Source organism: Cucurbita moschata, unplaced genomic scaffold (genome assembly GCF_002738365.1).
Source record: "Cucurbita moschata cultivar Rifu unplaced genomic scaffold, Cmos_1.0 Cmo_Scf00009, whole genome shotgun sequence".
Lineage (NCBI taxonomy): Eukaryota > Viridiplantae > Streptophyta > Magnoliopsida > Cucurbitales > Cucurbitaceae > Cucurbita > Cucurbita moschata.
In genome coordinates this window covers 1,167,485-1,190,354 of record NW_019268525.1, presented here as the reverse complement: position 1 = coordinate 1,190,354, position 22,870 = coordinate 1,167,485, and the positions used below count along the sequence as shown (strand labels likewise).

General features: G+C 36.8%; 6 protein-coding genes and 2 non-coding genes across 9 annotated transcripts; 7 read left to right on the top strand and 1 right to left on the bottom strand.

Moving 5' to 3' along the window:
- The first annotated feature begins 804 nt into the window (after positions 1-804).
- On the top strand, positions 805-5,481 carry LOC111447992 (protein-tyrosine-phosphatase MKP1-like). Of its 2 annotated transcripts, XM_023087418.1 has the most exons (4): positions 805-977; positions 1,313-3,915; positions 4,155-4,330; positions 5,295-5,481. In XM_023087418.1, the coding sequence occupies exons 2-3, from the start codon at positions 1,411-1,413 to the stop codon at positions 4,209-4,211; spliced, it is 2,562 nt and encodes an 853-aa protein (XP_022943186.1). In that variant the 5' UTR covers positions 805-977; positions 1,313-1,410; the 3' UTR covers positions 4,212-4,330; positions 5,295-5,481. The 2 variants fall into 2 exon arrangements, with proteins under 2 accessions (XP_022943186.1, XP_022943187.1); XM_023087419.1 differs by lacking the exons at positions 4,155-4,330; positions 5,295-5,481 and having other exon boundaries at positions 1,313-3,727; positions 3,805-3,915.
- Positions 5,482-6,760: 1,279 nt separating this feature from the next.
- LOC111448002 (60S ribosomal protein L23a-like) lies at positions 6,761-8,210 on the top strand. Its single transcript, XM_023087434.1, has 4 exons — positions 6,761-6,824; positions 6,924-6,966; positions 7,394-7,757; positions 7,898-8,210. Exons 2-4 carry the CDS (start codon positions 6,954-6,956, stop codon positions 7,980-7,982), a joined length of 462 nt encoding a protein of 153 aa, XP_022943202.1. The 5' UTR covers positions 6,761-6,824; positions 6,924-6,953; the 3' UTR covers positions 7,983-8,210.
- Positions 8,211-9,037: 827 nt separating this feature from the next.
- TRNAG-GCC lies at positions 9,038-9,108 on the top strand. Its single transcript has one exon. It is a non-coding gene; the product is annotated as a tRNA-Gly (tRNA).
- Positions 9,109-9,117: 9 nt separating this feature from the next.
- On the top strand, positions 9,118-9,205 carry LOC111448063. The gene has a single exon (XR_002711361.1). It is a non-coding gene; the product is annotated as a small nucleolar RNA snoR114 (small nucleolar RNA).
- Positions 9,206-9,377: 172 nt separating this feature from the next.
- On the bottom strand, positions 9,378-10,942 carry LOC111447998 (F-box protein At2g39490-like). Its single transcript, XM_023087430.1, has 3 exons — positions 10,085-10,942; positions 9,861-10,010; positions 9,378-9,772 (listed from the first exon to the last, which is right to left on the bottom strand). The coding sequence occupies exons 1-3, from the start codon at positions 10,859-10,861 to the stop codon at positions 9,518-9,520; spliced, it is 1,182 nt and encodes a 393-aa protein (XP_022943198.1). The 5' UTR covers positions 10,862-10,942; the 3' UTR covers positions 9,378-9,517.
- A 911-nt stretch (positions 10,943-11,853) lies between these two features.
- Positions 11,854-15,270, top strand: LOC111447996 (protein gar2). Its single transcript, XM_023087424.1, has 4 exons — positions 11,854-12,537; positions 13,137-13,308; positions 14,396-14,442; positions 14,526-15,270. Exons 1-4 carry the CDS (start codon positions 12,008-12,010, stop codon positions 15,127-15,129), a joined length of 1,353 nt encoding a protein of 450 aa, XP_022943192.1. The 5' UTR covers positions 11,854-12,007; the 3' UTR covers positions 15,130-15,270.
- Positions 15,271-16,088: 818 nt separating this feature from the next.
- LOC111447667 lies at positions 16,089-17,212 on the top strand. The gene is made up of 3 exons (XM_023086944.1): positions 16,089-16,328; positions 16,408-16,477; positions 16,646-17,212. Exons 1-3 carry the CDS (start codon positions 16,100-16,102, stop codon positions 17,151-17,153), a joined length of 807 nt encoding a protein of 268 aa, XP_022942712.1. The 5' UTR covers positions 16,089-16,099; the 3' UTR covers positions 17,154-17,212.
- A 1,092-nt stretch (positions 17,213-18,304) lies between these two features.
- Positions 18,305-22,674, top strand: LOC111446995 (protein ALP1-like). The gene is made up of 2 exons (XM_023085946.1): positions 18,305-18,847; positions 21,486-22,674. The coding sequence occupies exons 1-2, from the start codon at positions 18,721-18,723 to the stop codon at positions 22,526-22,528; spliced, it is 1,170 nt and encodes a 389-aa protein (XP_022941714.1). The 5' UTR covers positions 18,305-18,720; the 3' UTR covers positions 22,529-22,674.
- Positions 22,675-22,870: the final 196 nt, after the last annotated feature.

Sequence of the window (22,870 nt, the reverse complement as noted above, 5' to 3'; positions counted from 1 at the left end):
AAAAAAAAAAAAAAAAAAAAAAAAAAAAAAAAAAAAAAAAAAAAAAAAAAAAAAAAAAAAAAAACAGGTACAATTCTTTTAACCAATCCACACGGCTCTCTTTAGTCTCTTTTGGAGCTGAAATTGTTCGTTTGTTTTAAATGTCTGGTTTTTTGTACAACTGTCCTGCTATGTTCAGTAAACTTCATGGATAATGTCTATTGATATTACTAGAAACTCTCGATGAAGACTGATAACTTGTTAAGCTGTTTCATTTTGATTAGTCTCTCATCATGATCGTGATTGATAAACGATAACGAACTCGACATATGCTTTTATTTCCCTTTCATTATTGGTCATTTGGGTTGAATTTATGTGAGGTCCGACGTCAGTTGGAGGGAGGAACGAATTATTATTTAACAGTGTGTGAAAACTTCTCCTTAGTAGACGCGTTTTAAAATCGTGAAACTAATGACGATACGTAACGAGTTAAAACGAACGATATCTATTAGCGATAAGTTTTGACTGTTACACATAGAATCAGAATCAGATATCAAGTGTGTTAACTTCTACTTTGACAAATTTTGGTTAAATAAAAAAAATGTAGTTTTTGAATTAAAAAAAATATGGGAATCTCATTAATAAGTTTTTTACTTATTGAACATTTAAAAAAAATTACAAAAATATATATTTTTAAAGTTTATAGATTTATTAGTTTAAAGTTTTTAAAAAATTAAAAAAAATTAAAAAAATGTAAAAAAAAAGTCCACCAATTTCACCCATATTATTCAACCCAATGGGCCAAGAAAAGACATTGAAATCTTGTGTAATACTTTACTCTCTTTGTGTCTCTAAAATGGAGTAGCAGTGCCCCTTCCCTTCCCTCCTCTCCACACCCACTCTCTATCTAATTCTCTCTCAGATTACACTTCTTTTCTTCTGCTCTTCACTTCTCCTCTTCACTCACTCACTCCACTTCGCCTCTTCCATGTGATTTTGTAAGTTTCAATTCGTAACTCTTCTCGCCTTTTTGTTTCATTGCAAACCCTAGAAATCGTGCACTGTAATTGCTTTTCCTTTTTCAAAGTCGTTGCTATGAGTTTTCTTTTGAGTTTTAGATTTGTTGTTTTTGTGCTTTTCTTTAATCCTTGCAGTTTGGTTTCTGGGTTCTTTTTTATTTCGTCAAACTATGGAATGAATTGTGGGTATTTCTTAATTTAGTTATTTTAAGTGTTTTTCCTTTTTCTTTGATGTGTTTCTGCTCTTTGGTTGATGTTATTGATGTTGATCTGATGTGGGTCTGACTGTTTGATGTCTCTGATTATGATTTCAGCCGATATGTTCATTCTTGTGTCCGGGTGATTAAGTTATTTAGGGTTTTCGTACTTCTTGGGCTTCTTTGAGTTATTGTCTGCGGCTTGTGGTGCGGGCATGGTGGGCTCTGAGGACTCTGCTACTGCTGGGGACGCAGTGCAGCTTTCTGGTGGAAATCGGAAATTGTTCTGGCGCTCGGCTTCTTGGTCTGCGTCACGGTCCTCCCTTCACCATCCTGATGTGAACAAAGATGGTGGAGACACCAGTGGGCATCTTGGAGATAGTAATGGAACAAGCCGAATTTTCCATTCTCCATTAACTCCAAGATCACAGCAGCATTGCAAAGCAAGGTCGTGTTTGCCTCCTTTAAAGCCTTTGTCGATAGCCCGGCGAAGCTTGGATGAGTGGCCCAAAGCGGGGTCGGACGACATAGGGGAGTGGCTGCAACCTCCTACTCCAAGTGGGAGAGGAAATGGGGAGAGGTTGAAACTTGATTTGTCGACAATTCAGAGAAATCCGGATAAGAATTGTGGGCTTGTGAAGAGGGATAAGATTGCTTTCTTTGACAAAGAGTGCTCGAAAGTGGCGGATCATGTATATCTTGGTGGAGATGCGGTTGCTCGAGATAGGGATATACTTAAACAGAACGGAATTACTCATGTGTTGAATTGTGTAGGATTCGTTTGCCCGGAGTACTTCAAAGATGATTTCGTGTACAGAACTTTGTGGTTGCAGGATAGCCCATCTGAGGATATCACTAGCATTCTGTATGATGTTTTTGACTACTTTGAAGATGTTAGAGAACAAAGTGGAAGGGTTTTTGTTCATTGTTGCCAGGGAGTATCCCGGTCAACGTCGTTGGTGATTGCCTATCTGATGTGGAGAGAAGGGCAGAGTTTTGATGATGCATTTCAATATGTAAAGGCAGCAAGAGGTATTGCTGACCCGAATATGGGTTTCGCTTGCCAATTATTACAGTGCCAAAAGAGGGTCCATGCTTTCCCTCTTAGCCCAAGTTCATTGTTGAGGATGTATAGAGTTGCCCCACACTCACCATATGATCCTTTGCATCTCGTCCCCAAAATGTTGAATGACCCTTCACCATCTGCACTCGATTCTAGAGGTGCTTTTATCATTCATATACCATCTGCCATATTTGTTTGGATTGGTAAGAACTGTAAAGCAATCATGGAAAGGGATGCAAGGGGGGCTGTTGTGCAGATTGTTCGGTATGAGAGAGTGCAAGGGCCTATATATGTAATTAAGGAAGGGGAAGAACCAATAAACTTTTGGGATTCCTTTGCAAACCTGTTACCTCTAATGGATAAATCCAACAGTAAAATCAATCCTGGGGAGTTAAAAGGTAAACCTTATCCAGGCGAGAGGAAAGTCGATTCCTATGATGTGGACTTTGAAATTTTTCAGAAGGCTATAACTGGTGGTTTTGTTCCTCCATTTCCTTCATCTGAGAACGAGCACGAAACCCATCTTCCTGTTAGAGAAAGCAATTGGAGTATGCTTAGGCGTAAGTTTGCCTCAGGAAACATGAAAGATTTCATATCAGCTCCTCGAGTATCTCTGTCTAGGGTCTATTCAGACTCGTCGATGATGGTGCATTTTTCTGCAAAATCCTCATCGCCTTCAACGTTTTCTTTGTCTTCATCATCTTCTTCACCTATCTATCTTTCTCCAGATTCCCTCTCTTCTGATTCAGGTTCAAGTTCAAGTTCAAGTTCCAAGTATTTTTCAGAGTCCTCTTTAGATTCTCCATCTGCATCTTCACCTTCAGCTCCAGCTTCTTCATCGCTGTCTAGTTTTTCTAACATGTCTCTTATCTCATCCAATAGTTCCTTAGAATCTGTGCCCAATGGTCCCGAAACTCGTGATGCAGTCCTCTTGGAATCAAGCTCTCACTCACTCTCATTCTCATCTAAAAAGTTCTCACCTTCTCTTGCAGAACGCCGAGGTAGTTCAAAGTCTCTGACATTGCCTACAATGCCCAGTAAAATCAGAGCAACAAATAGTGCCTCAAGATTTCTTGCCACTCAAGAAGATAGTAAGAGGAAAAACAAGAATTCTTTCTCTCTTAATGTATTAATTAATATGAAAAATGACTCAGAGCCTACAGATAGGGTTGCAAATGAACAGACAAGTTCCACTCAGAATTTCAAGAATTTTGAAAATGGAATCGACGTAAGGGTAGGTAGTGTGGCCTCGTGCCAGCAGGAAACTAAAGTTGATGCACAATCTACTAGTTCATGGAAAAGCTATCCCAAACCTTTTGAAAAAGGCATGCTATCCACCACTGTGTCTGGGAAGCAAGATGGTGAGTTTGTCCAACCTATGGTATACTGTTGGCCGGAATTAGAAAGGATTGCAGCTTTTGACACAAGTTACCTCAATTCTAAAGCTGCTTTAGCGATCTTCTCTCCAAGTAGGTATTTAGGCAAGAAGGATGACATGATGCTGTTTATGTGGGTAGGAAGTTCTTTTGACCATGATTTATCTCAGGTTCGAGTAAAGAGGGATAACGACTTGGTTGATTTAGAGAAGATAGACTGGGTTAAAGTTGGTCAATATATACTTACTGAAGTAGGTCTGCCAGAAAATGCAGAAATTAAGGTACTTCAGACCTTTTTTTCAAAAAAAAAAATTTGATGCTTGGATTACTGATTCTTTTATTGCCCTAATCCTTCAAATGCCAGAATTTTCTGGGTGTGTTGCGTGTGACAAACAATGGATTGCTCTTATTTAGCTTAATTTTCTTCAACATGCTATAGATCTATAGCTTTGTTCTTTATGATTCATTTCTTCAGATGATGTATGTTTTGATCTTCCCTATAAACTTCTTGTGAAAACAGATCGTTAAAGAAGGTGAAGAAACAGAGGAATTTCTTGCACGATTGAGTCTGTTGTAGCCCTGCTGCTGAGACATTTCCTTCATCTGGTATAACAAAAATTATTCGATTGTTGAACTGGCTTAGCGATTCATGCAACTTAGTCATCAAGATGAACTCCCCTTACAAAAATTAGTGAGGTAAGCTTTCCGGGCATTGTATCACTATATTGATTCTCTACTGCTACAGTGCTATATCTGTTCTCATTTTTTCTTCTTTTACTGCTTTCTACATTTTTTAATGGCTTTCTGTTGGATCGAGCCATGCGCTTCGACGGTTAATTTTTGGAGAGATGGGTATGATTAATGATGAATTAATGATGTTATTTGTTGAGAAGGTCACCATGTCTTGTCTATCTGATGATTATGGGTTTTCTCGACCAGTGAAGCGGCTGTTCCTTCTTTCTGATTGTTTCAACGCTTGAACTTAAGCCTTTACAGTTTTTTCCCAACTCGCTGTGGCGAAACAAAGATCTAAACTAATCCTGCCAAGCCTTTGGTAGTTTAGTCAGACACGATCTGCCTTGGCTCTGTATTGTCATGTTTGTCCTTTAACCTTATAAAAGATGGCAACAGAAAACAAGAACAAAACAACAAAATGGCCTCCCTCCATAAAACGCCGTAGAAAAGTCGGGAAACTCAAATTGTTGATAATAGAAAATGAGGGAAAGTCTTTGATAAAAGAAGTCAAATTCCAAATCTTTTCCTCTAATCCTAAATCATCCTGGAGTGGAGCCATATGTGCCAACGAGCCAACCTAAATATAGTTCAACGGATTAAGACGTATGCCTTTGACATCAAAGGTTTGAATCGAGGAGTAACTTCCAGAAAGATTTGAGATATGCAGTTAATTGACACGGATGGTTACGTACGAAAGAAAAGAAAGAATGTAAAGAACAGAACTTTCTGGGGTAACTTTCTCTGTGGCTAAGGGTTTGTGCACCAAAACTCTTCCCCAGCTTTTGATTAGTGTTTTACTTTATATTATTCATTACCAGACACCCAATTTGCCTGTTCATATGTCCTGCTTTCATTGGATAGATAAAGTTGTGTTAAAACCAGAGCTCTGATTGTTTCTCTTCCACATTGGTTGTTGTGTTTGCAGGAGACGCTTGAAAACCCAAGTCGTTTATAGCAAGTCTTAACAAGTTGTACAGAGCTGTAAACCCCCCCACCCCACCACGTAATTCAAATTTGATACTGTAAACAATTTCCTGGAAGGGCTCTTGCCTTTCCCTAACACATGTTCTTGACTTTTGCCTTCTTAATAGGATCAATCTTTCTTTTACTAATGTTCGAGGATCGCTTCCATCCTGTTTCTTATTTTCACGTGGTTAGATCATATACCATCGATAAAAATGTTAGAGGTTTAAAGTCCTTTCGCTCCACTCATGAATGATCCACTGGTTATAGCTGTCTTTTATGTTTTGATATGAACTTTTTGTTAGGAATAGAAGAGGTTGAAGGTTTGTGGAGCAAGAGGTGGTGGGTTGGTAGGAAAATGTTGTGGCATTGTTGAAAACTTAGCAGACACTCATCATTCATTACAAATTCTTAGTCAAACCAGAAGAGTATGAAAGAGAGTGAAAGAGAAGAGGGGCCCCCAGCCTGCAATAATTCTCTCTTAAAACTTATGACATTGCTATAAATGTAATAATAAATGGAAATTGTGGTCAGCTTTGCTATGTTGGCGCATTTATCATCATCTTCTTTGTCCTCTGCTTCGTGTAATCATGAGGATGTTTGTGTTGTTCTTAAGCCTGGGTCGTTGTTCGTTTTGTGGTCTTATCGGTTGCTTTCGTGTTTGTATTTGTTCGTTGTGTAGAAATCGAACGTTAAGAACAAAGCCAAAGTTTTTGAGATTGAGGTGAAATAAGTTCATTGGGCATCAATTTTGAGCAACCAAATCAAGAAACTCGAGGTCAAAGCGTTAGATGCCCCTCGCCTCTAGATGCTCAATATATGAATCCCCAAGCTATATAACGTGCACGACAAATATCTAGATGATATCATAGCGTCCAGACATTATGAAAAAAGACTCTCATAAGTTGTTTCTGTCACAAAAATACGCCCAACGAAAATTATTGTACATAGCATCGAGATACTCAAGCGTTCATGTTCTCTAATTTTATTCATGTTTTTATGAACTTAATGCTTAAATTCTTGTTTCATTCTTCGTGTAATACTAAACTTGTGGTCTTGTTAAAGTATTATGACACAATATGTAATTGATATTGGATCTGATTCTATCTCTATATTTTTTAATTTTTTAATATAATATTTTTATTGTAAAATTTGAGGTTAATTTTTATAAATTTTGGTAAAATATTAATGAAAATTTTCATTTATGAACTAATCTCAAATTAGATATACGAAAATAATATTAGTATTACCATTTGAAAAGTTATTCTAAATGGGTTTTGAATTTCTTTTGACCGGTTGGTCGGTTCAAATACTTACGTGGGCCGGGTCATTTGATAGTAAAGATTTTTTGGGCTAAGCCCATATTATTAAAAAAATTAAAAGAGGTCCGGCCCAATTCTCCAATTTACTATTGAAGGCCATATCTAATAGCTCCATTTTACAAACCCTAATTCGGCCGCAACCTTCCATCTCGCTATCCCTCTCTTTGTAGGTATGAATCTGCTTCCTGCGTGCCATTGCTGCTAATATTTGCCTCTTTCTTCCTTCTTTTGTTTTTCTTCTCGTTTTGACTGTTTCTTGCTGCTAGCAGATTGGTTATTCTGGTCCAGGATCTTCAGCAATGGCACCTAAAGGTATGCACGTATTCTAATTTTTTGTTTTTGAGTACAAGGTGTTCATTTATTATTATCGTTATGCTTCCATTTGTTTCAATCGAAGCTGAGTTCCGTATAGGCGTTCCCAGTATTGAAAATCCAATTTCTGAAATCTACTTTTCTCTTAACTGCAAGAATTAGTGTGATTCTTCGTTTATTAGATGATTGGGGGATGGGATTTAAGCAGAGTAGTTGGTTGAATCGAATCCTCTCTGGATTTTTCTGTTTACTTGGGATTTAAGTAATCTTCCTTCGAATGTTTTAAATGGTACTTTTAAGCAACATTTTGAGCTTTTGTATTCAATATACTAGTGGAATCTGATACAACTTAACTGCGCTTGGTTATATTGAGCTTTTGATGCTCTGCCTGTCCTTAATATAAGGGCTTTTATTTTGTTTTCTGCAGCTGACAGCAGCAAAAAGGCTGATCCTAAGGCGCAAGCCTTGAAGGCTGCCAAGGCAGTTAAGGCTGGTCCAACTTTCAAGCCGAAGGCTAAGAAGATCAGAACATCAGTTACATTCCATAGGCCAAAGACATTGAAGAAAGACAGGAATCCCAAATATCCTAGAATCAGTGCAACTCCAAGGAACAAGTTGGACCAATATCAAATTCTTAAATATCCACTGACCACCGAGTCAGCAATGAAGAAGATCGAGGATAATAACACCCTTGTTTTCATTGTTGATATTCGTGCAAACAAGAAAAAGATCAAGGATGCCGTGAAGAAGATGTATGATATTCAGACCAAGAAAGTGAACACTTTAATCAGGTAATTTGGTACCCTACATTTTAAGTATTCATCATCATTTAAAGAGAAGCTTGGTTTGATGCAAAGTCTCTATTGATTGATACATTGTGATGATGAATGATTGATGTTCTAATGTATAATCCTGCATCCCTGATACACAGACCCGATGGAACGAAGAAGGCGTACGTTAGGTTAACTCCGGATTACGATGCGTTAGATGTGGCGAACAAGATTGGTATCATCTAAGCTGCAGAGGTTGGAGGAAGTATTTTGATTTCAATTGTTACATGTTTAAATTTTGGAGAGCATTTTGTAGAAGGGACCCTAGTTTTATTTCATCTTTTTATTATGATTATGTATTGGTATTTGTTAGCTCAGATAGACTGACTGGGTTTACACAATCCATAGAACATTCATCCCCATTCCAATCATTTTCATTATAGTGTGCTTCAGATTCCATTATAACCTTAGTTATCCAATTGTTTTGCCCTCCCTCCCATCTTCTTATCATGTTTTTGGTGATTGCTTTGTGCTGAATGAAAATGGTGCTATAGTGCACTTGGTAACATTATCATAACTTTATAAGCTAATTGAAGCAGATAGTGGGTCCTCTCCATAGTTGTAGGAGGTGATTCCTTAAGCTGATCTCCTCGACTCATTGTAGAAGGATTTTCAGAGTAAACAGAGTTAAAGTTTTAACTTGTTTTAATTTGGTTAAATTATACAAATTACTCAACTTTTTGGTGTCTTCAATTATGACTACAAAATTTGAAAAACAAATTATTTTATCTTTGAACTTTCAAATTTGTTATAAAATATTATTTTGAAAATATATCCATTTGTAAAAATGGAAAATTTATTTTCTTTATAACGGTTATATTTAGATATTAAAATTATATTTTTCATAATAATGGATATGTAAGTGATACTTTTACGTAGAGAAAAATGATTTCTCATACAGTTATCTCTTATATTTCTTATTTATGATAGATCAGCTCGTTATCAAATAGCAATGGGGAAAGACATTCTTTCATTATTGAATTTTGTCTATAGATTAAGGTGTTGCCAAGGAACTAAGAACTCGGTTGACAACTTCTATAGATAAGATAGATCTTCTTTGGCTCAGCATTATAGCACGCAAGGTTACTAAAGTGCTCATTGTGTTGACCGTTTGCTTTCTTAGTGGCAAAAACTCTTCTCTTTGCCCTATAGGATGAAAACCTTAAGCAAGAGATTTGCGGTCAATTAGACACTAATTTCCTTTGAAAATTATTAATGTTAAGGCATACAAGTTAACAAAAGCACCAGTGGTCTAGTGGTAGAATAGTACCCTGCCACGGTACAGACCCGGGTTCGATTCCCGGCTGGTGCAAAATGTGTCTTGCGATGAAGAAATACGCGCTGACTGTGATCCGGGTCGATCACAACCATCAGATATCTCTGATGATATAACCAGCGCATCGGAGCTTGACTTTTATTTTTTTATACCTTTTTTTTCGTTTTGTTTGACAAATTTTCACCGCCAATTAACTTAGAAAAAGTAGAATGAAAATACATAAATAATAGATAGGTTATAATTATATGAATTTTTCTGGTTAAGCAACAAGCAAAAAAATAAAAATAAAAATAAAAAATAAATAATAATAGTTAAACAAATAAAACCGTGCATAAGAAAGCTTATCAGCTAATATAAATGTAGCTCACAAATGAACACGTCTCCTTATTTACTTGAGGTCGGACGTTCAAATTTCTACGCATAACATCCAAAGCAATCTAAAACTTTACTTCCAAGTGTCCATATGAGAATGTTTAGGAAATGGTTTTCTGATATAGTCCATGTTTCCCTCACCTTTTGAATTCAGCTGAAAGCAAGCGACTTGCAAGAAATTTCCATCCAACTCACCCACCTTCACTTGCTCTTCTAATGCAAGAAATCCATTCAAGATCACAACCTTAAGCTGCCCGACTCGACCGTCCCCATCCGTGTTCTTCGAAAATGATTTCGAGCTCAAAACACAGTAACTTTCGGGGTCGAACTGCACACAATTAGTACAACACACACAAAAATTATTCAATCATACATAGACTCATATTAAACTGTTTAAGAAACGTCGAACGAAATACCGTAACAAAGAGGCGCTCTAATGCGGGACACAATTTGACAAAGGCCATCAATGCATTGGCATTGAAGTTCCCTTTTGAATCATCAATCCACCATAACTCCTTGAGCTTATAAAATTTGAAGTTCCAAGAAAGAGAAGGAAAGATCAAAGCCTGCAACAACAACTTCTATGATCAAAACCCAACAAAACAACACTATTTCAAAGGCTAAATGTTTAAGAAAATACCTCAAAAATCCATTTACAAAGAGTGAGTGTTCTAACATTCTTTACTGCCAACAAAAATGGATCAAACTCATTACTCTTATACATAGATCCAGGACCTTGTCTGCAGTCAAGCATAACATCTTCCATATTAAAATGACAATCGAGCCGAACGTTAGGAAACCGTCCTCGATATCGAAACGACCGGAGTTTCGAGCATCCAATGTGAAGAAACTCCAACTCCAGACAGTCTAAAATGGTCAAGCTTTGCAGATTTGAACCAGAAGTGACTGAAAATGATTGCAGCCCTTTACATTCAATGAGCTTCAACGTTTGAATCGAACGAATACTCGAAACGAACGTCGAAATCGCGTCCGTCGTAATTTGGGTTATTGATTTGAGACAGAGTGTTTTGACAAAGAAAGATGAATGAGAAGGGTGGTGATCATAATTGAGGGTTAAATTCCAGATGAACTGAGCTGGGAATTCTTGTTTTTCAGAAGAGAATTGTAAGTGAAGCTTTTCATTGGCTAAAACAGAGATGAACAGAGCTCTGCCATTGCTGAACTGATAGTGAAACCTTCTGAGATGATTCAATGGCGGAAAGCCATTGAAATGAAGAAAATTTAAAGCTGAATTTGCAAGATCTTCAAGAACTCCATTTTGAACTGAAATTTGATTCCAGAGGTTCCTCCATCTTGTCGAAAGGAATGTTGTTTGAAGAACGGATTCAATGGGCAAAAACGATGCAATTCTGTAAAGAATTTCATCAGGCAAATTGCTTATCAGATCCTTTTCCATGGCGTCCGAGGCTTCTCTGTGAACCCTGGGATTACCTTTTCAACAGCTTCGCACAATCTTATCCCTACGAAACGCTGTCGCTTTTCGAGCCTTACATTCCTTTGTCTAAATAGTAAAGGCCGAAAATCGAAAATTCAGTTCGGTTCGTGAGTGATTTTTTTTTATCGGGTCAACCTGACCCACCTAAAAAATAAAATTACATCTCAACCCGACCCACCTGATATTATTGATCCACGGTGATTTGTAAATATTTTATATTTAAGCTTTAAAAATTTAATTATTAATATAATATGTATTATAAACTAATTACAAAATTTTAAATTATTACAAAAGATTTAGAAAATATTAATTTTTATTTTTTAAATCATTTCCAAAAAATTGGTCTCTGTTCAACCTTTGACTTCTTCCATGGCTTTGATGTTGACCATTTTTTCATATCACCGCTTGATATTATTAATGAAGGTTGACTGTTAGGCTCGTGAAATAAAAAAATAAATCCACGTGTATTTGTAATGTAAAAATTTGAACAAAATCCAATAAAATATAATAAAAATCTTAAATTTCTTTGTGTATAATACAAGATAAATATATAATATTGAAAATTATTATGTATAAATAATAATCCTAGCCTCTTGTTCTAAAATAATATTATAAAGTTTACTGTTGAAGTGAACAATATTAATAAAAATTAAAGTAATGTTTATTTTATTTTTCTTTTTTTAGTGGAAATATATAATTAAATTATGTTTTTTTTTTATTCTTTCTAATATTTATGTGGTTGATAATAAATTTAGACAATGATTTTATTCGCATAAAAGTAAAGTCAAATATGTAATCAAGTATTATATATATTGTAGATTTTAAAATATAATTTTTAAATATATATATTAAAATTAGGTAACAAATATCAACATTTTACTTTTTATTAAAAATAAAAAATTTGAATTAATAACCGAAATAATCTTTTATGGTTAATTAGCCGGCGATGGGTCTATGATATGTCTCCGCCTCGTACGAACCCCGCCGCTGCAAGTTAGGTTTTAGTGGGAAAAAAGGAGCCCTCGAACTCGAATTTCGGCTGACTTCATTTTTGCCCGTTTCGCGAATTTGACGTCTGCTTCCATTTATGATTTCTTGACTTTGAAGATGGTTTTGTCGAACAAAAAGTTGAAGCAGAAATTTAGAGAAAAGTTAGCTGAATCGTTGATTTCATCAATCGCCGGGAAAGTCTCTAACGGTGATGTTTCCGGTGAACCGGAGTCGGATTCTCGGCCACAGTCTCTCAAAGAGCTTTTAGGGGGCACTGGTCGCCATGGAACCAGATTGTCCAAGCGAGAGAAACGTAGAGAATCGGTTATTTCAACAGCTTCGGATGGGAAGAACGATGAGGAGAAGAAGGAAGGTGAGAATCAGAGATTGGGAGAGAGGAAGGGAGAGAAAAAGAGGAAGAGAAACGAAGAGGTGAAGGAGAAGAGTGCGGTTGATGGGTTGGAAGAGGATGATGAGAAGGCCAAGAAGTTGAAGTTGAAGAAGAATAAGATGAATAAGAAGAAGAAGAAGAAGCAGAAGAAGCAGAAGAAACAGAAGAGTAACGAGGAGGAGAAGGAGAAACAGGGAGGTGAAGATGGGAATGAAGTGGTAGGGCAAGTTGAAGAAACTCATGATAATATAGGCAGGTAGTTCATTTCACCCATTGGCTCAACTTTGATATATCTCAGAGGCTTAACATTTTCTTTTGAAATCTTAGATTAAATGACATTGATGGGTTATGATTAGTTGATTGTGGCATTTTTTTCTTTGATTGGATCATTAATTTATGTTCTTAATGGTTCATATTGGTTGATTATAGTTTATCATCTCTGCTTAGGAACTATGCTTCTTGATGTTTGAATCTGTTCACGTTTGACATTGATCTGGAAATGGTTTATCTGTGATTATTTACTATCAATGCTCGAGGAGGGAGGCACTGGATTACTAATATGAAACTTTTTATTAGGGGAATGGCTCGAGTTAGATTAAGCTTTAAAGCTCTTTTTCTTGTTCTAGTTCCTTTGAAGATGCTGTGTACCAAAAATATTGCCTAGAGAGCTGTTTTTGTTTAGTATATGAATACTAATAACTTTATTGGTATCAGTCCAAATGCTAATATTTGTAGACTAACGTGTATCATCATCTAGATTGCTAGTTCCCCCTCCCTTCCTCACTTTTAATTGTATTAATGTATAAAGATGTGTCTTTTTGCTGATTTTTACAAGTTTTCTGCAATATTCTGCAGTCAAGTAAATGAAAATGTGGCTACAAAAGTGTATGTTGGAGGCATTCCATATTATTCAACTGAGGACGATATCTGTAGCTTTTTCGAAAGCTGTGGCACTATTACTGAAGTTGATTGTATGATGTTTCCAGAGAGTGGGAAGTTCAGAGGCATTGCAATATTAAGTTTCAAGGTATGGTAACCTGATCAGTATTAAATTACATTTCTCCTAGTAGGGAAAAGATCAAACAACTTTGAAGTTCATGATTTATGCTTTGCCAGATCTTAACCGAGTTTGAGTGAAGGAAAGTGGCCAATTGGCTTTTCGAAGTTGATTGAGATTAGCAAAGGATGATTTAAATGGCCTTATGATACTAAGATTTCTGAAGTTTAGCCATGGACTGCATCACGTATACAAACATTCTTAAAGAAAATTTACATGAATATACAATTGCCATTGTTGCTCTAAATAGTATATAATACATCATTTCGTTGGATTTTTGTGTAAGAAGCATGTAAAGACCATTAGGTTCTAGTTGAGAGCTTTAGACTTGTTGTAACAGCCCAAACCCACTACTAATAGATATTGTCCTTTTTGGGTTTTTCCTTCGGGAATTCCTCTTAAGATTTTAAAATGCATCTACTAGGGAGAGGTTTCCACACCCTTATAAGGAATGCTTTGTTCTCTTCTCCAACTAATGTGGGGTCTCACAATCCACTTCCCTTAGGGGCCCAACATCCTCGCTGCCACACCACTCGGTGTTTGGTTCTAATACCATTTCAAACAGCCTAAGCCCACCGATTGTAGATATTGTCTGCTTTGGCTCGTTATGTATCACCGTTAGCCAGACACGTTTTAAAACTTTGAGGGGAAACCCAGAAGGGAAAGTCCAAAGAGGATAATATCTGTTAGCGGTGGGTTTGGGCTGTTACAAATGGTATCAGAGCCAGTCACTAGACAATGCGAAGCACTGGTCAGAGTAGGGCTAGACCCTCTCCATAGTAGACGCGTGTTAAAACCGTGAGGTTGGGTCAAAGCAGACAATATCTACTAGTGGTGGCTGCATTTGATATTTTGAGCTAGGATTAATCAAGATTCAATCTCTGTTGAAAAATATCATAGATTCATATATTATTGGTGTATTCTTCTTTGTAATAGAAAAGTTTGCTAGCACCAATTACCAGAGTTGTTTTGTGGGTGGTGAGGGGATTTCAGTTTTATTGAGTTTAAGATATCTTTTGGTTTTTGAGTTACCCTTACCACTGTTTGGCTATTGCAGACAGAAGCTGCAGCTAAACGAGCACTAGCCATGGATGGAGCTGACATGTGAGTATATAAACAATTTGATCTCATGCCGCCATTATTGTTACTTAATTCCACCATCTTATTACTTAGTATTTCTTTTGTAGGGGCGGACTATTCCTTAAGGTACAGCCCTACAAGGGAACTCGATCGAATAAAGCAGTTGATTTTTCTCCTGGGATTGTGGAAGGTTACAACAGAATCTATCTCGGCAATCTATCATGGGATGTAACTGAGGATGATCTGAAGAAACTCTTCGCGAACTGTAAAATTGCGTCCATACGTTTTGGCATGGACAAGGAAACAGGGGAGTTTCGTGGCTATGCTCATGTTGATTTCTCTGATAGCGTTTCATTAAAAACGGCTTTGAAGTTAGATCAGGAGACAATTCATGGCAGACCCGTCAAGATACGATGTGCAGTTCCGAAGCAAGGAACAGCAAGAGGAGGAGGAGCAGCAGCAGCAGCAGCACCACCGGCATTTACAGCAGCAGCAGCAGCACCACCACCACCACCACCACCACCTCCGGCACCAACACTGGCAGCGGCAGAAACACTTCCAAAACCTGTCCCTGAAATGACGGTAGCTGATAGTGGATTAAGCACTGTAAGTGGTAAGATTAGAAGAAGAACATGCTATGAATGTGGTGAAAAAGGCCATCTTTCTTCCAACTGTCCAACAAAACAGGTTGCAGATTCAGTTGCAAGTTGAAATGAAAGGCTTCTCTTTGTTTCTTGTAGGCAGCAAATTAGACTGTTGTGATTTTCCTATTACAGATATGTTAACCTATGACTACAAATTCTTGTGGCTCCATCTCTCGGTATTTTCAGTACTTAGAAAGTCATTTTAAACCGACACAGTGTACTTTACGAATTTTGTTACATTATTTAGCGCTTGGGCCAGACTGACTTTCTTCTTGATACATGAGTTATTGTTCATATCTATGTACGAATGTTTTTTTTCTTTTTTTTTCTTCTGTAGAGTGTCGTATTTTGTATTACTTCTTTTATTCATACTAAACCGTGTGTATAAGTACTTGTTTAACGTTGTATTTAACGGGGATATAATTTAGATTAGTAGCTAAGTAACAAATACAAAATTGGTTTATTAACGCCAATAAAATAATAATAATAATAATAATAATAATAATAGATAAATTAAAAAGTTGGTGGGTGAGGCGTTCCCTAATTTGGATATAGGTGGGGCGTAGTTTTGGAAGTTTAGGCGTTTTCCCCTTAGTTTCAGCTTCCAAGTTGCAACTTTTGGGGGTTTTCAATTCAACCTTCCCTGATTTTTAGTGACATGTTCTTCACCAAACCAACCTCCTTTCATTTTCATTTCCAAATTAATTTTCATTATTATTATTTTATATTCATATATATTATTCAAAATTTGGGGAGTTATATTTTTTTTAATTATAAATTTATCTATAAAAATTAATTGATTTAATAAATCATATTATTTTAAAGTCAATTTGAACATAACTTAACTCACCTAAAAATTATTAAAATAATTCATATTGATCAATAATTCCTTCCTTTGCTTATGTAAGTACGGTCATGTGAGTATTTATAACCCTAAACTAAAGCTTCGCAAGCCATAATTATCTCCATAATTTTGGCGGTGTTCTTATTCATCTTCTTCAGCCTCATCTTTCTTCCTTTCAGTCTGCTTCGTTTTCATGGCGGTCAATGCGGAAAGGAGAAGAGAGACATTGGCGTCAAGTGAAGGGCGGAGCAGAGGAACGAGTCTCTGTCCTGAACAAGCCGAAACCAAAACCATGACAGAGATGAAAACAGAGCATGCAGAAACCATACCTGTAATATACTACCTCACACGCAATGGCCAGCTCGAGCATCCTCATTTGCTGGAGGTTCCTCTTTCTTCTTCCCGCGGACTCTTTCTCAGAGGTAAACTCAATCTTCTCTTTATTTCGTCGAACGATTTCTTTGTTTGTCAATTTTCATCTCAGTCTGATTTGCTTCTCAGATGTGATCAAAAGACTCGATATATTTCGAGGAGAATACTTTTCCAGAATGTATTCGTGGTCTTCGAAGCGGTAAGTACGGATGATTTTCTGTTTTTTTTGTGTGAAACGGTTGTTGAGAATACGATTTTCGTGTATTTTCCTTCTTGTTCTTCTTTTTTTTTTTTTTTTTTCCCAATCGATTAAACACAAATTCGCTTCATATATTACGATCAATCGAGCAATTACTTGCGATTTCAGGCGGTACAAAAGCGGATACGTATGGCAAGACCTATCAGACGACGATCTGATACATCCATCTCAAGGTCGAGAGTACATTCTCAAAGGATCGGAAGTGCGCTTGCTAGAGGCGTCTTCGAGTTTCCGATCTTGCGAATCATCATCGTCGTTTTCGGAGTCGAAATTTTCATCAGAGACGAACAATTCGAGCACGGATTCGAATTTTGCCGTCGCGGTGAAGAGAAACAACCAGTCTTGGAATTCGCTGGAAGATCTTTGCAGAAACGTAGTGTACAAGGCGAAAATTTCCGGCGAAGGCGGCACGAACGCGGCGACGCAGACCGGCGAGAGGCGGCGTAAATGCACGGACGGCGGAGAGGAAGTTTCTAACTCTGGAGTTGCAAGAACGGAGAGCTTGAGGTCTGTGGATTGTGAAGGAGCGGCGGATTTGAGGGATCAGACGGCTGGGAAGAGCAATAGGTGGAAGACATCAACGGTTCTGATGCAGTTGATCAAGTGTAACTTTTAAAATTGCAATATATTTTCTTTAAACAAAAATTCCCCTCATGTTCTTAATAATTATAATAATAAAAATAAAAAGACCACATAATATAATTATACTTTGTTTAAAAAATCCCATAGTTTATTATATTGAGCATCAAAGGCCCAAGCCCATTTAGCATCAAAGGCCCAAGCCCAACAAAGCATGAAAAAGGCCCAAGCATCGCTCTTTTAATTGGATAAGGCTCCTTCCTAAGAAAATCAATATTATTCAGAAGGGTAGGCTTAAAATTAAAACAATTGTAGCTCTAAATAATTCCACTATTATAACTACTTTTATTCACTATATATTTAAAGTTGAGAATCTAACTAATAATATATCATTATTTTTTATTATTTTATAATTTTAAAATTAAACTACTGCGTCATTATTTTGACTTTTTAGTTGTGAATATATCCGATAACCAATTCAACAATGCTTATGTTATACTCACGCGTGTACATAGTTATTATGACACAACTTTAAAATATTATGAATGTATTAACAATTAATTATAAGTAATTATTAAATACATCAGATTTGATACGAAAAAAATAATATTTAAATAAAAAACAAAATTCCCATGGAAGAAAATATTTATCAAATAATAATACCAATATAATACATTATACACGTGTAAACACTGATAAAATCATTAGTAAAGTTATGAAATTATTATTGGAGGAAAAATGTTTTTTTTTTTAAGTTTATTTGGAAAACATGATGTAAAGCAAAAACATGCTTAATTTTGGAGTTCTGTTAGTATATATATAGTAACGTTCGTAACTATTATGTTCTTGAATTGTTCTGTAGCTGGCTTACTCAAATATTACACTATATTAATACTCAGCTATTAGAATAAAATTTTACGGTACAAGTCAGCAACTCGTTTGGTTTAATATTGACTAAAAAATAAAGTTGGAATGTTTATTTGGAGAGTTAAGTACAAGACTATGGATGGTGGGGTTTTGAGTTTGATAATGAACTTGCATTAGATCATAAAGTTTATAGTCCCAACCCACAAAAAAATAAAAAATAAAAAAAGTGAGAAAAATAGAAAGGGAGAAAGAATTAAGAAGAAAGGAATGAAATTTTGATGAACAAGACGCAGAATCAGCAAAGAAGGAAAGATTTGAAGTTGCCCATATCCGTCTCTCCAATTTTTTCTTATTTTTTTCACCTTTTCGTCGCCCACATTGTCCTTCCCCCCAACATGTAATTCGCCAATGCGTCACTTTTATGTTTTCCGCAACTTCTTTGCCTTCCTCTCGAACTTCTATTTCATATTCCTTCCATTTATTATTGCATGCTCTGAAATCAAAACCAGAAGAACCAACGCATACCCATCACCACCAAACTTAATCTCTTAACCCCAAACGCCTCAACCCTCCTTCCCTTCTTCCCTTCTTTTGCTACCCTTTTCTCTTCTTACTTCACAAACTTCGAATCTCACCCTTTTCTTCATGTGAATTCTCTACTCTTCTTCGATTTCCTTGGTGGGTTCTTCTGGGTGTTTCATATTTTCCCTCATCTTTGCTTCTTTTTCGAGTTTCGAATGGGACCCATTAGAGGGTTCAAGAGGAAGAAGAAGAAGGTTGACCAAAATGTCTTGGTTCCTTCTTCACTAACCTCTCAGCCCCAGCCCTTGGATTGGTGGGACGAGTTCTCTCAGAGGATTACTGGTAACCCTCTTCTTTCCTACTTCTTAATTTTACTCTTTCTCTGTTTCTCCTTTATTCAATTTCTGCATTGCCCCTCCTCTTGCTTGATTGCTGTTTATTGGGTCTCTCGATTGAAATTCTGTGTCTCTGCTGTGGTCGGCTATGGAATGCACTGTTTAGTAATCATATATCTTCGCTTGTGTTCATAAACTGTGTTATTGTTCCTCAGAATCTCTTAAATCTTCAACTCTTTCTTTGATATCTCATTAACGTTGAGAGGGTCACGAGGGGCTGGATGTTGTTATGATCCTATGAGCATTACTGGTTTTGGAATGGATCGAGTCTGTTCGGCAGCTGTTCTTAACTTGGATATTTTAGTTCATTTGGTAATTGAGGTATCCTAGAAGTGGCTACTCATTTAGATTGGATTGTTATGCTATATCTATATTGAGATGCTTTACATAGAGATAATGACAATGCTACTTGAAGAATGGGTAATACTCCATCTTATGATATGAATTTCATCCCCCTAATATCCTCTTGGATTCCTTTGCTAGTAGCAGCAATGATGTGTTTAACATAGATATGTACTATACCATTACTTTATCTTTGCCAACATCAAGTGGAACTTCCTAACATGGCTCGCAATAAATGTCTTGAGTTCCCTATGATTCACAACTCCCGTTTTCATCTTTATTGCATTAAAGTTAGTGTGAGATCTCACATCGACTAGAGAGGAACGAGTGTCAGTGAGGACACTAGGCTCCGAAGGGGAGTAGGTTGTGAGATCCCACATCGGTTGGAGAGGGGAACGAAACATTTTTTATAAGGGTGTAGAAACCTCTCCCTAGTAGACGCATTTTAAAACCTTGAGGGGAAGCCTAGAAATTAAAGCCCAAAGAGGACAATATCTACTAGCGGTGGGTGGAGCTGTTATAGTTAGAATCTATCATCTCCAAGAAATGGAAGGATGACTCTGAAAGTAATAATGTACATAAGGCAGAGAAGAAGGGCGGGGGAAGAACGGAATTCAACCTCAAGTATGTGTTTCTATGGCCTGCTATGTAGTATAGAAAACGAGGGAAACAGAACAATAGTATAGATGAGATTCTGAGAGCCAATGTTCTTGGTTAGTACTCTTTGTTCTAGTTAAAGTAATCATGGCTGATGACTGCTGAATTCGATTCATTACATGTCGTATACCATAATGTAACCTGATTTAGCCGAAAATTTAGCATATGTTATCCTCCGGTGGCTCATTTGAGCCATCTTGGAAATGTAGACGTTTAAGCTCTGGTTCGATTCAATATAGTAAAGCTGCAATGCGCTAAAGATCATAGAAAACCATACTCTCGGATCTCTTCGACATGTTCACGTTTATTTCAACGTACTGATATGGCCAAATGCTCCAGATTTTTATGATTTGTATGTTTTGCCAACACTTTCCAGGAGTTTAGAATGACAAGAAAACTGGAAGTTTAGGACAGCCCATATTTTTAGTATGTTTCTTTGATTGAATTCACAAATGAGACAGAAATTGTCTATGTTCTTGACATTCAAAAGCTTTATTAGAACAGCAGTGCATGAAGCTTTTCTTTAGTGAAAGAACAAAAAACGGATCGTCCTCGAACGATCCCCTTGGAATTATTATTCTTAATACAAATTTGATTTTCTTTTAGCAGCAAGTTCCTAAGGTTTATCATGATATATACTCTATATTTCATGTCTAGTGTTCTTCAAACTTGATATACTTTATCAAGTTTTCTTTTCAAATTAGACATGTACTTCTTCCATGTCACAGTTTCTTTCCCTTGTAATAGTAGCATGTTTCAGGCACCTATTTTAGCAAAGATTATTAGCCCACCCATTCAAAAACAAAGATTTTTAGTATACATCAACTGAAGAACCTAATGGCTCAAACTTTAATCTCGAAGTCCCCGAAATATTGAGAAGTTGGCCATTGAAAGAGTAACCAAAGTATGAATATGAGATCCAACGTTGGTTGGAGAGGGGGACAAAACATTCCTTATAAGGGTGTAGAAACATCTCTCTAGTAAACGCGTTTTAAAATTGTGAGGCTGACAATGATATGTAACGGGTCAAAGTGCACAATATTTACTAATGGTGAGCTTGGGCTGTTATAAATGGTATCAGACCCAGACATCAAGCGGTGGACCCCCAAGATGGGTGGATTATGAGATCTCATATTGGTTGGAGAGGAAATGAAATATTCGTTATAAAGGTGTGGAAACCTCTCCCTAGCAAACGCGTCGTGAGGCTAATAACGATATGTAATGGGTCAAACCGGACAATATCTACTAGTGGTAGGCTTATAAAAGAACATAATAACATGATCACGTAGTGAAGTATTATCCTGCTATATCTGGAGTTCAGTTTTATTGATTACCATGTCATCTATTTTCCTATTTCATGGTTCTGAGATGTTGGTTACAGATTAAGATGTTAATTAGTGTCACAAATGATGTCAGTTGGGACATCTTGGTCTGATGTTAATTTATGTTACTAATGATGTCAGTCGATCTAGCTTTACTATGAATTATGTCTGTCGTACCTGAGAAAACAGTTGTTGTCAGGATCAGAAGATTTGCAGCAGGAACTGAATATGTTTTTTTTATCCATGTTTTTTGCCTCCAATCAGGACCATTATCTGAGTCAAAGAACACAAATTTTGAGTCAGTATTCAAAATTTCAAGAAAGACATTCAGCTATATCAGTTCTCTTGTGAAAGAAGCAATGATGGCCAAAACTTCAAATTTTACTGACTTAAACGGGAAGCCTTTGTCTATAAACGACCAAGTCGCGGTTGCTCTTAGGCGGCTTAGCTCTGGAGAATCGTTATCGAATATCGGCGATTCATTTGGAATGAATCAATCATCAGTTTCCCAAATAACTTGGCGTTTCGTGGAGGCGATGGAAGAGAAAGGACTCCATCATCTTTCGTGGCCTTCAACCGAAGAAGGTATGGATGAGATAAAGTCCAAGTTTAAGAAAATCAAAGGGCTTCCTAATTGTTGCGGTGTAATCGAAACGACGCACATTATGATGACTTTGCCAACGACAGAATCTGCACACGGCGTGTGGCTGGATCGTGAGAAAAACTGTAGCATGCTGTTGCAAGTGATTGTAGATCCAGAAATGAGATTCTGTGATATCATCACAGGTTGGCCAGGAAGTTTGAGCGACGCTCTTGTGCTCCAAAGCTCGGGATTTTTCAAACTTTCCCAAGATGGGGAACGGTTAAACGGGAAGAAGATGAAGCTGTCAGAAAGCTCAGAAGTAGGAGAATACATTATAGGAGACTCTGGCTTCCCCCTCTTGCCATGGCTACTAACTCCGTATCAAGGGAAAGGGCTTTCGGATTATCAAACCGAGTTCAATAAGCGACATTTCGCCACGAGATTGGTGGCTCAAAGGGCATTGACAAGGTTGAAAGAGATGTGGAAGATCATTAAAGGGGTAATGTGGAAGCCTGACAAGCATAGGCTACCAAGGATTGTTCTTGTTTGCTGCTTACTTCACAATATCGTGATCGATATGGAGGACGAGGTGCAAGACGAAATGCCGTTGTCCCATCATCACGATCCGAGTTACCGACAGCAAAGTTGTGAATTCGTCGACAATACTGCTTCCATGGCAAGGGAGAAGCTCTCCATGTACTTATCGGGAAAGTTACCGCCCTAAGAAAACCACGTCGTGCATCGAAACATTCTTTTTCCTTTTCATAGCTTGATCAGTGGTGGTGTTAATTGATATTCAGTGGTTTAGATGTTATGGATGACATAAATTTGATTCATATCTATATAGCCTCTGGTGAGATTATGGTTTGCTGAACAGATATCATTCCCAGTTTCCTTTTCTACAAACATCATGCTCTTTGGACCCTTTTTTTTTTTAAAAAAAATGATACCAAACTGTTTACAACTTACAACTGTTCTTAATTGGATTTACAGTTTATGTCCACTTTTTTTTTTTTTTTTTTTTTTTTTTTTTTTTTTTTTTTTTTTTTTTTTTTTTTTTTTTTTT

Coding starts and splice junctions, on each gene's coding strand:
- LOC111447992 (XM_023087418.1), top strand. CDS start 1,411: ATGGTGGGCTCTGAGGACTCTGCTACTGCTGGGGACGCAGTGCAGCTT. Junction 3,916..4,154: donor CAGAAAATGCAGAAATTAAG/GTACTTCAGACC, acceptor TTGTGAAAACAG/ATCGTTAAAGAAGGTGAAGA.
- LOC111448002 (XM_023087434.1), top strand. Junction 7,758..7,897: donor AAAGTGAACACTTTAATCAG/GTAATTTGGTAC, acceptor CCTGATACACAG/ACCCGATGGAACGAAGAAGG.
- LOC111447998 (XM_023087430.1), bottom strand. CDS start 10,861: ATGGAAAAGGATCTGATAAGCAATTTGCCTGATGAAATTCTTTACAGA. Junction 10,011..10,084: donor TTTGTAAATGGATTTTTGAG/GTATTTTCTTAA, acceptor TTGTTGTTGCAG/GCTTTGATCTTTCCTTCTCT. Junction 9,773..9,860: donor TAGAGCGCCTCTTTGTTACG/GTATTTCGTTCG, acceptor AATTGTGTGCAG/TTCGACCCCGAAAGTTACTG.
- LOC111447996 (XM_023087424.1), top strand. CDS start 12,008: ATGGTTTTGTCGAACAAAAAGTTGAAGCAGAAATTTAGAGAAAAGTTA. Junction 12,538..13,136: donor ACTCATGATAATATAGGCAG/GTAGTTCATTTC, acceptor AATATTCTGCAG/TCAAGTAAATGAAAATGTGG. Junction 13,309..14,395: donor TTGCAATATTAAGTTTCAAG/GTATGGTAACCT, acceptor TGGCTATTGCAG/ACAGAAGCTGCAGCTAAACG.
- LOC111447667 (XM_023086944.1), top strand. CDS start 16,100: ATGGCGGTCAATGCGGAAAGGAGAAGAGAGACATTGGCGTCAAGTGAA. Junction 16,329..16,407: donor CCGCGGACTCTTTCTCAGAG/GTAAACTCAATC, acceptor TTTGCTTCTCAG/ATGTGATCAAAAGACTCGAT. Junction 16,478..16,645: donor TATTCGTGGTCTTCGAAGCG/GTAAGTACGGAT, acceptor TTGCGATTTCAG/GCGGTACAAAAGCGGATACG.
- LOC111446995 (XM_023085946.1), top strand. CDS start 18,721: ATGGGACCCATTAGAGGGTTCAAGAGGAAGAAGAAGAAGGTTGACCAA. Junction 18,848..21,485: donor GTTCTCTCAGAGGATTACTG/GTAACCCTCTTC, acceptor GCCTCCAATCAG/GACCATTATCTGAGTCAAAG.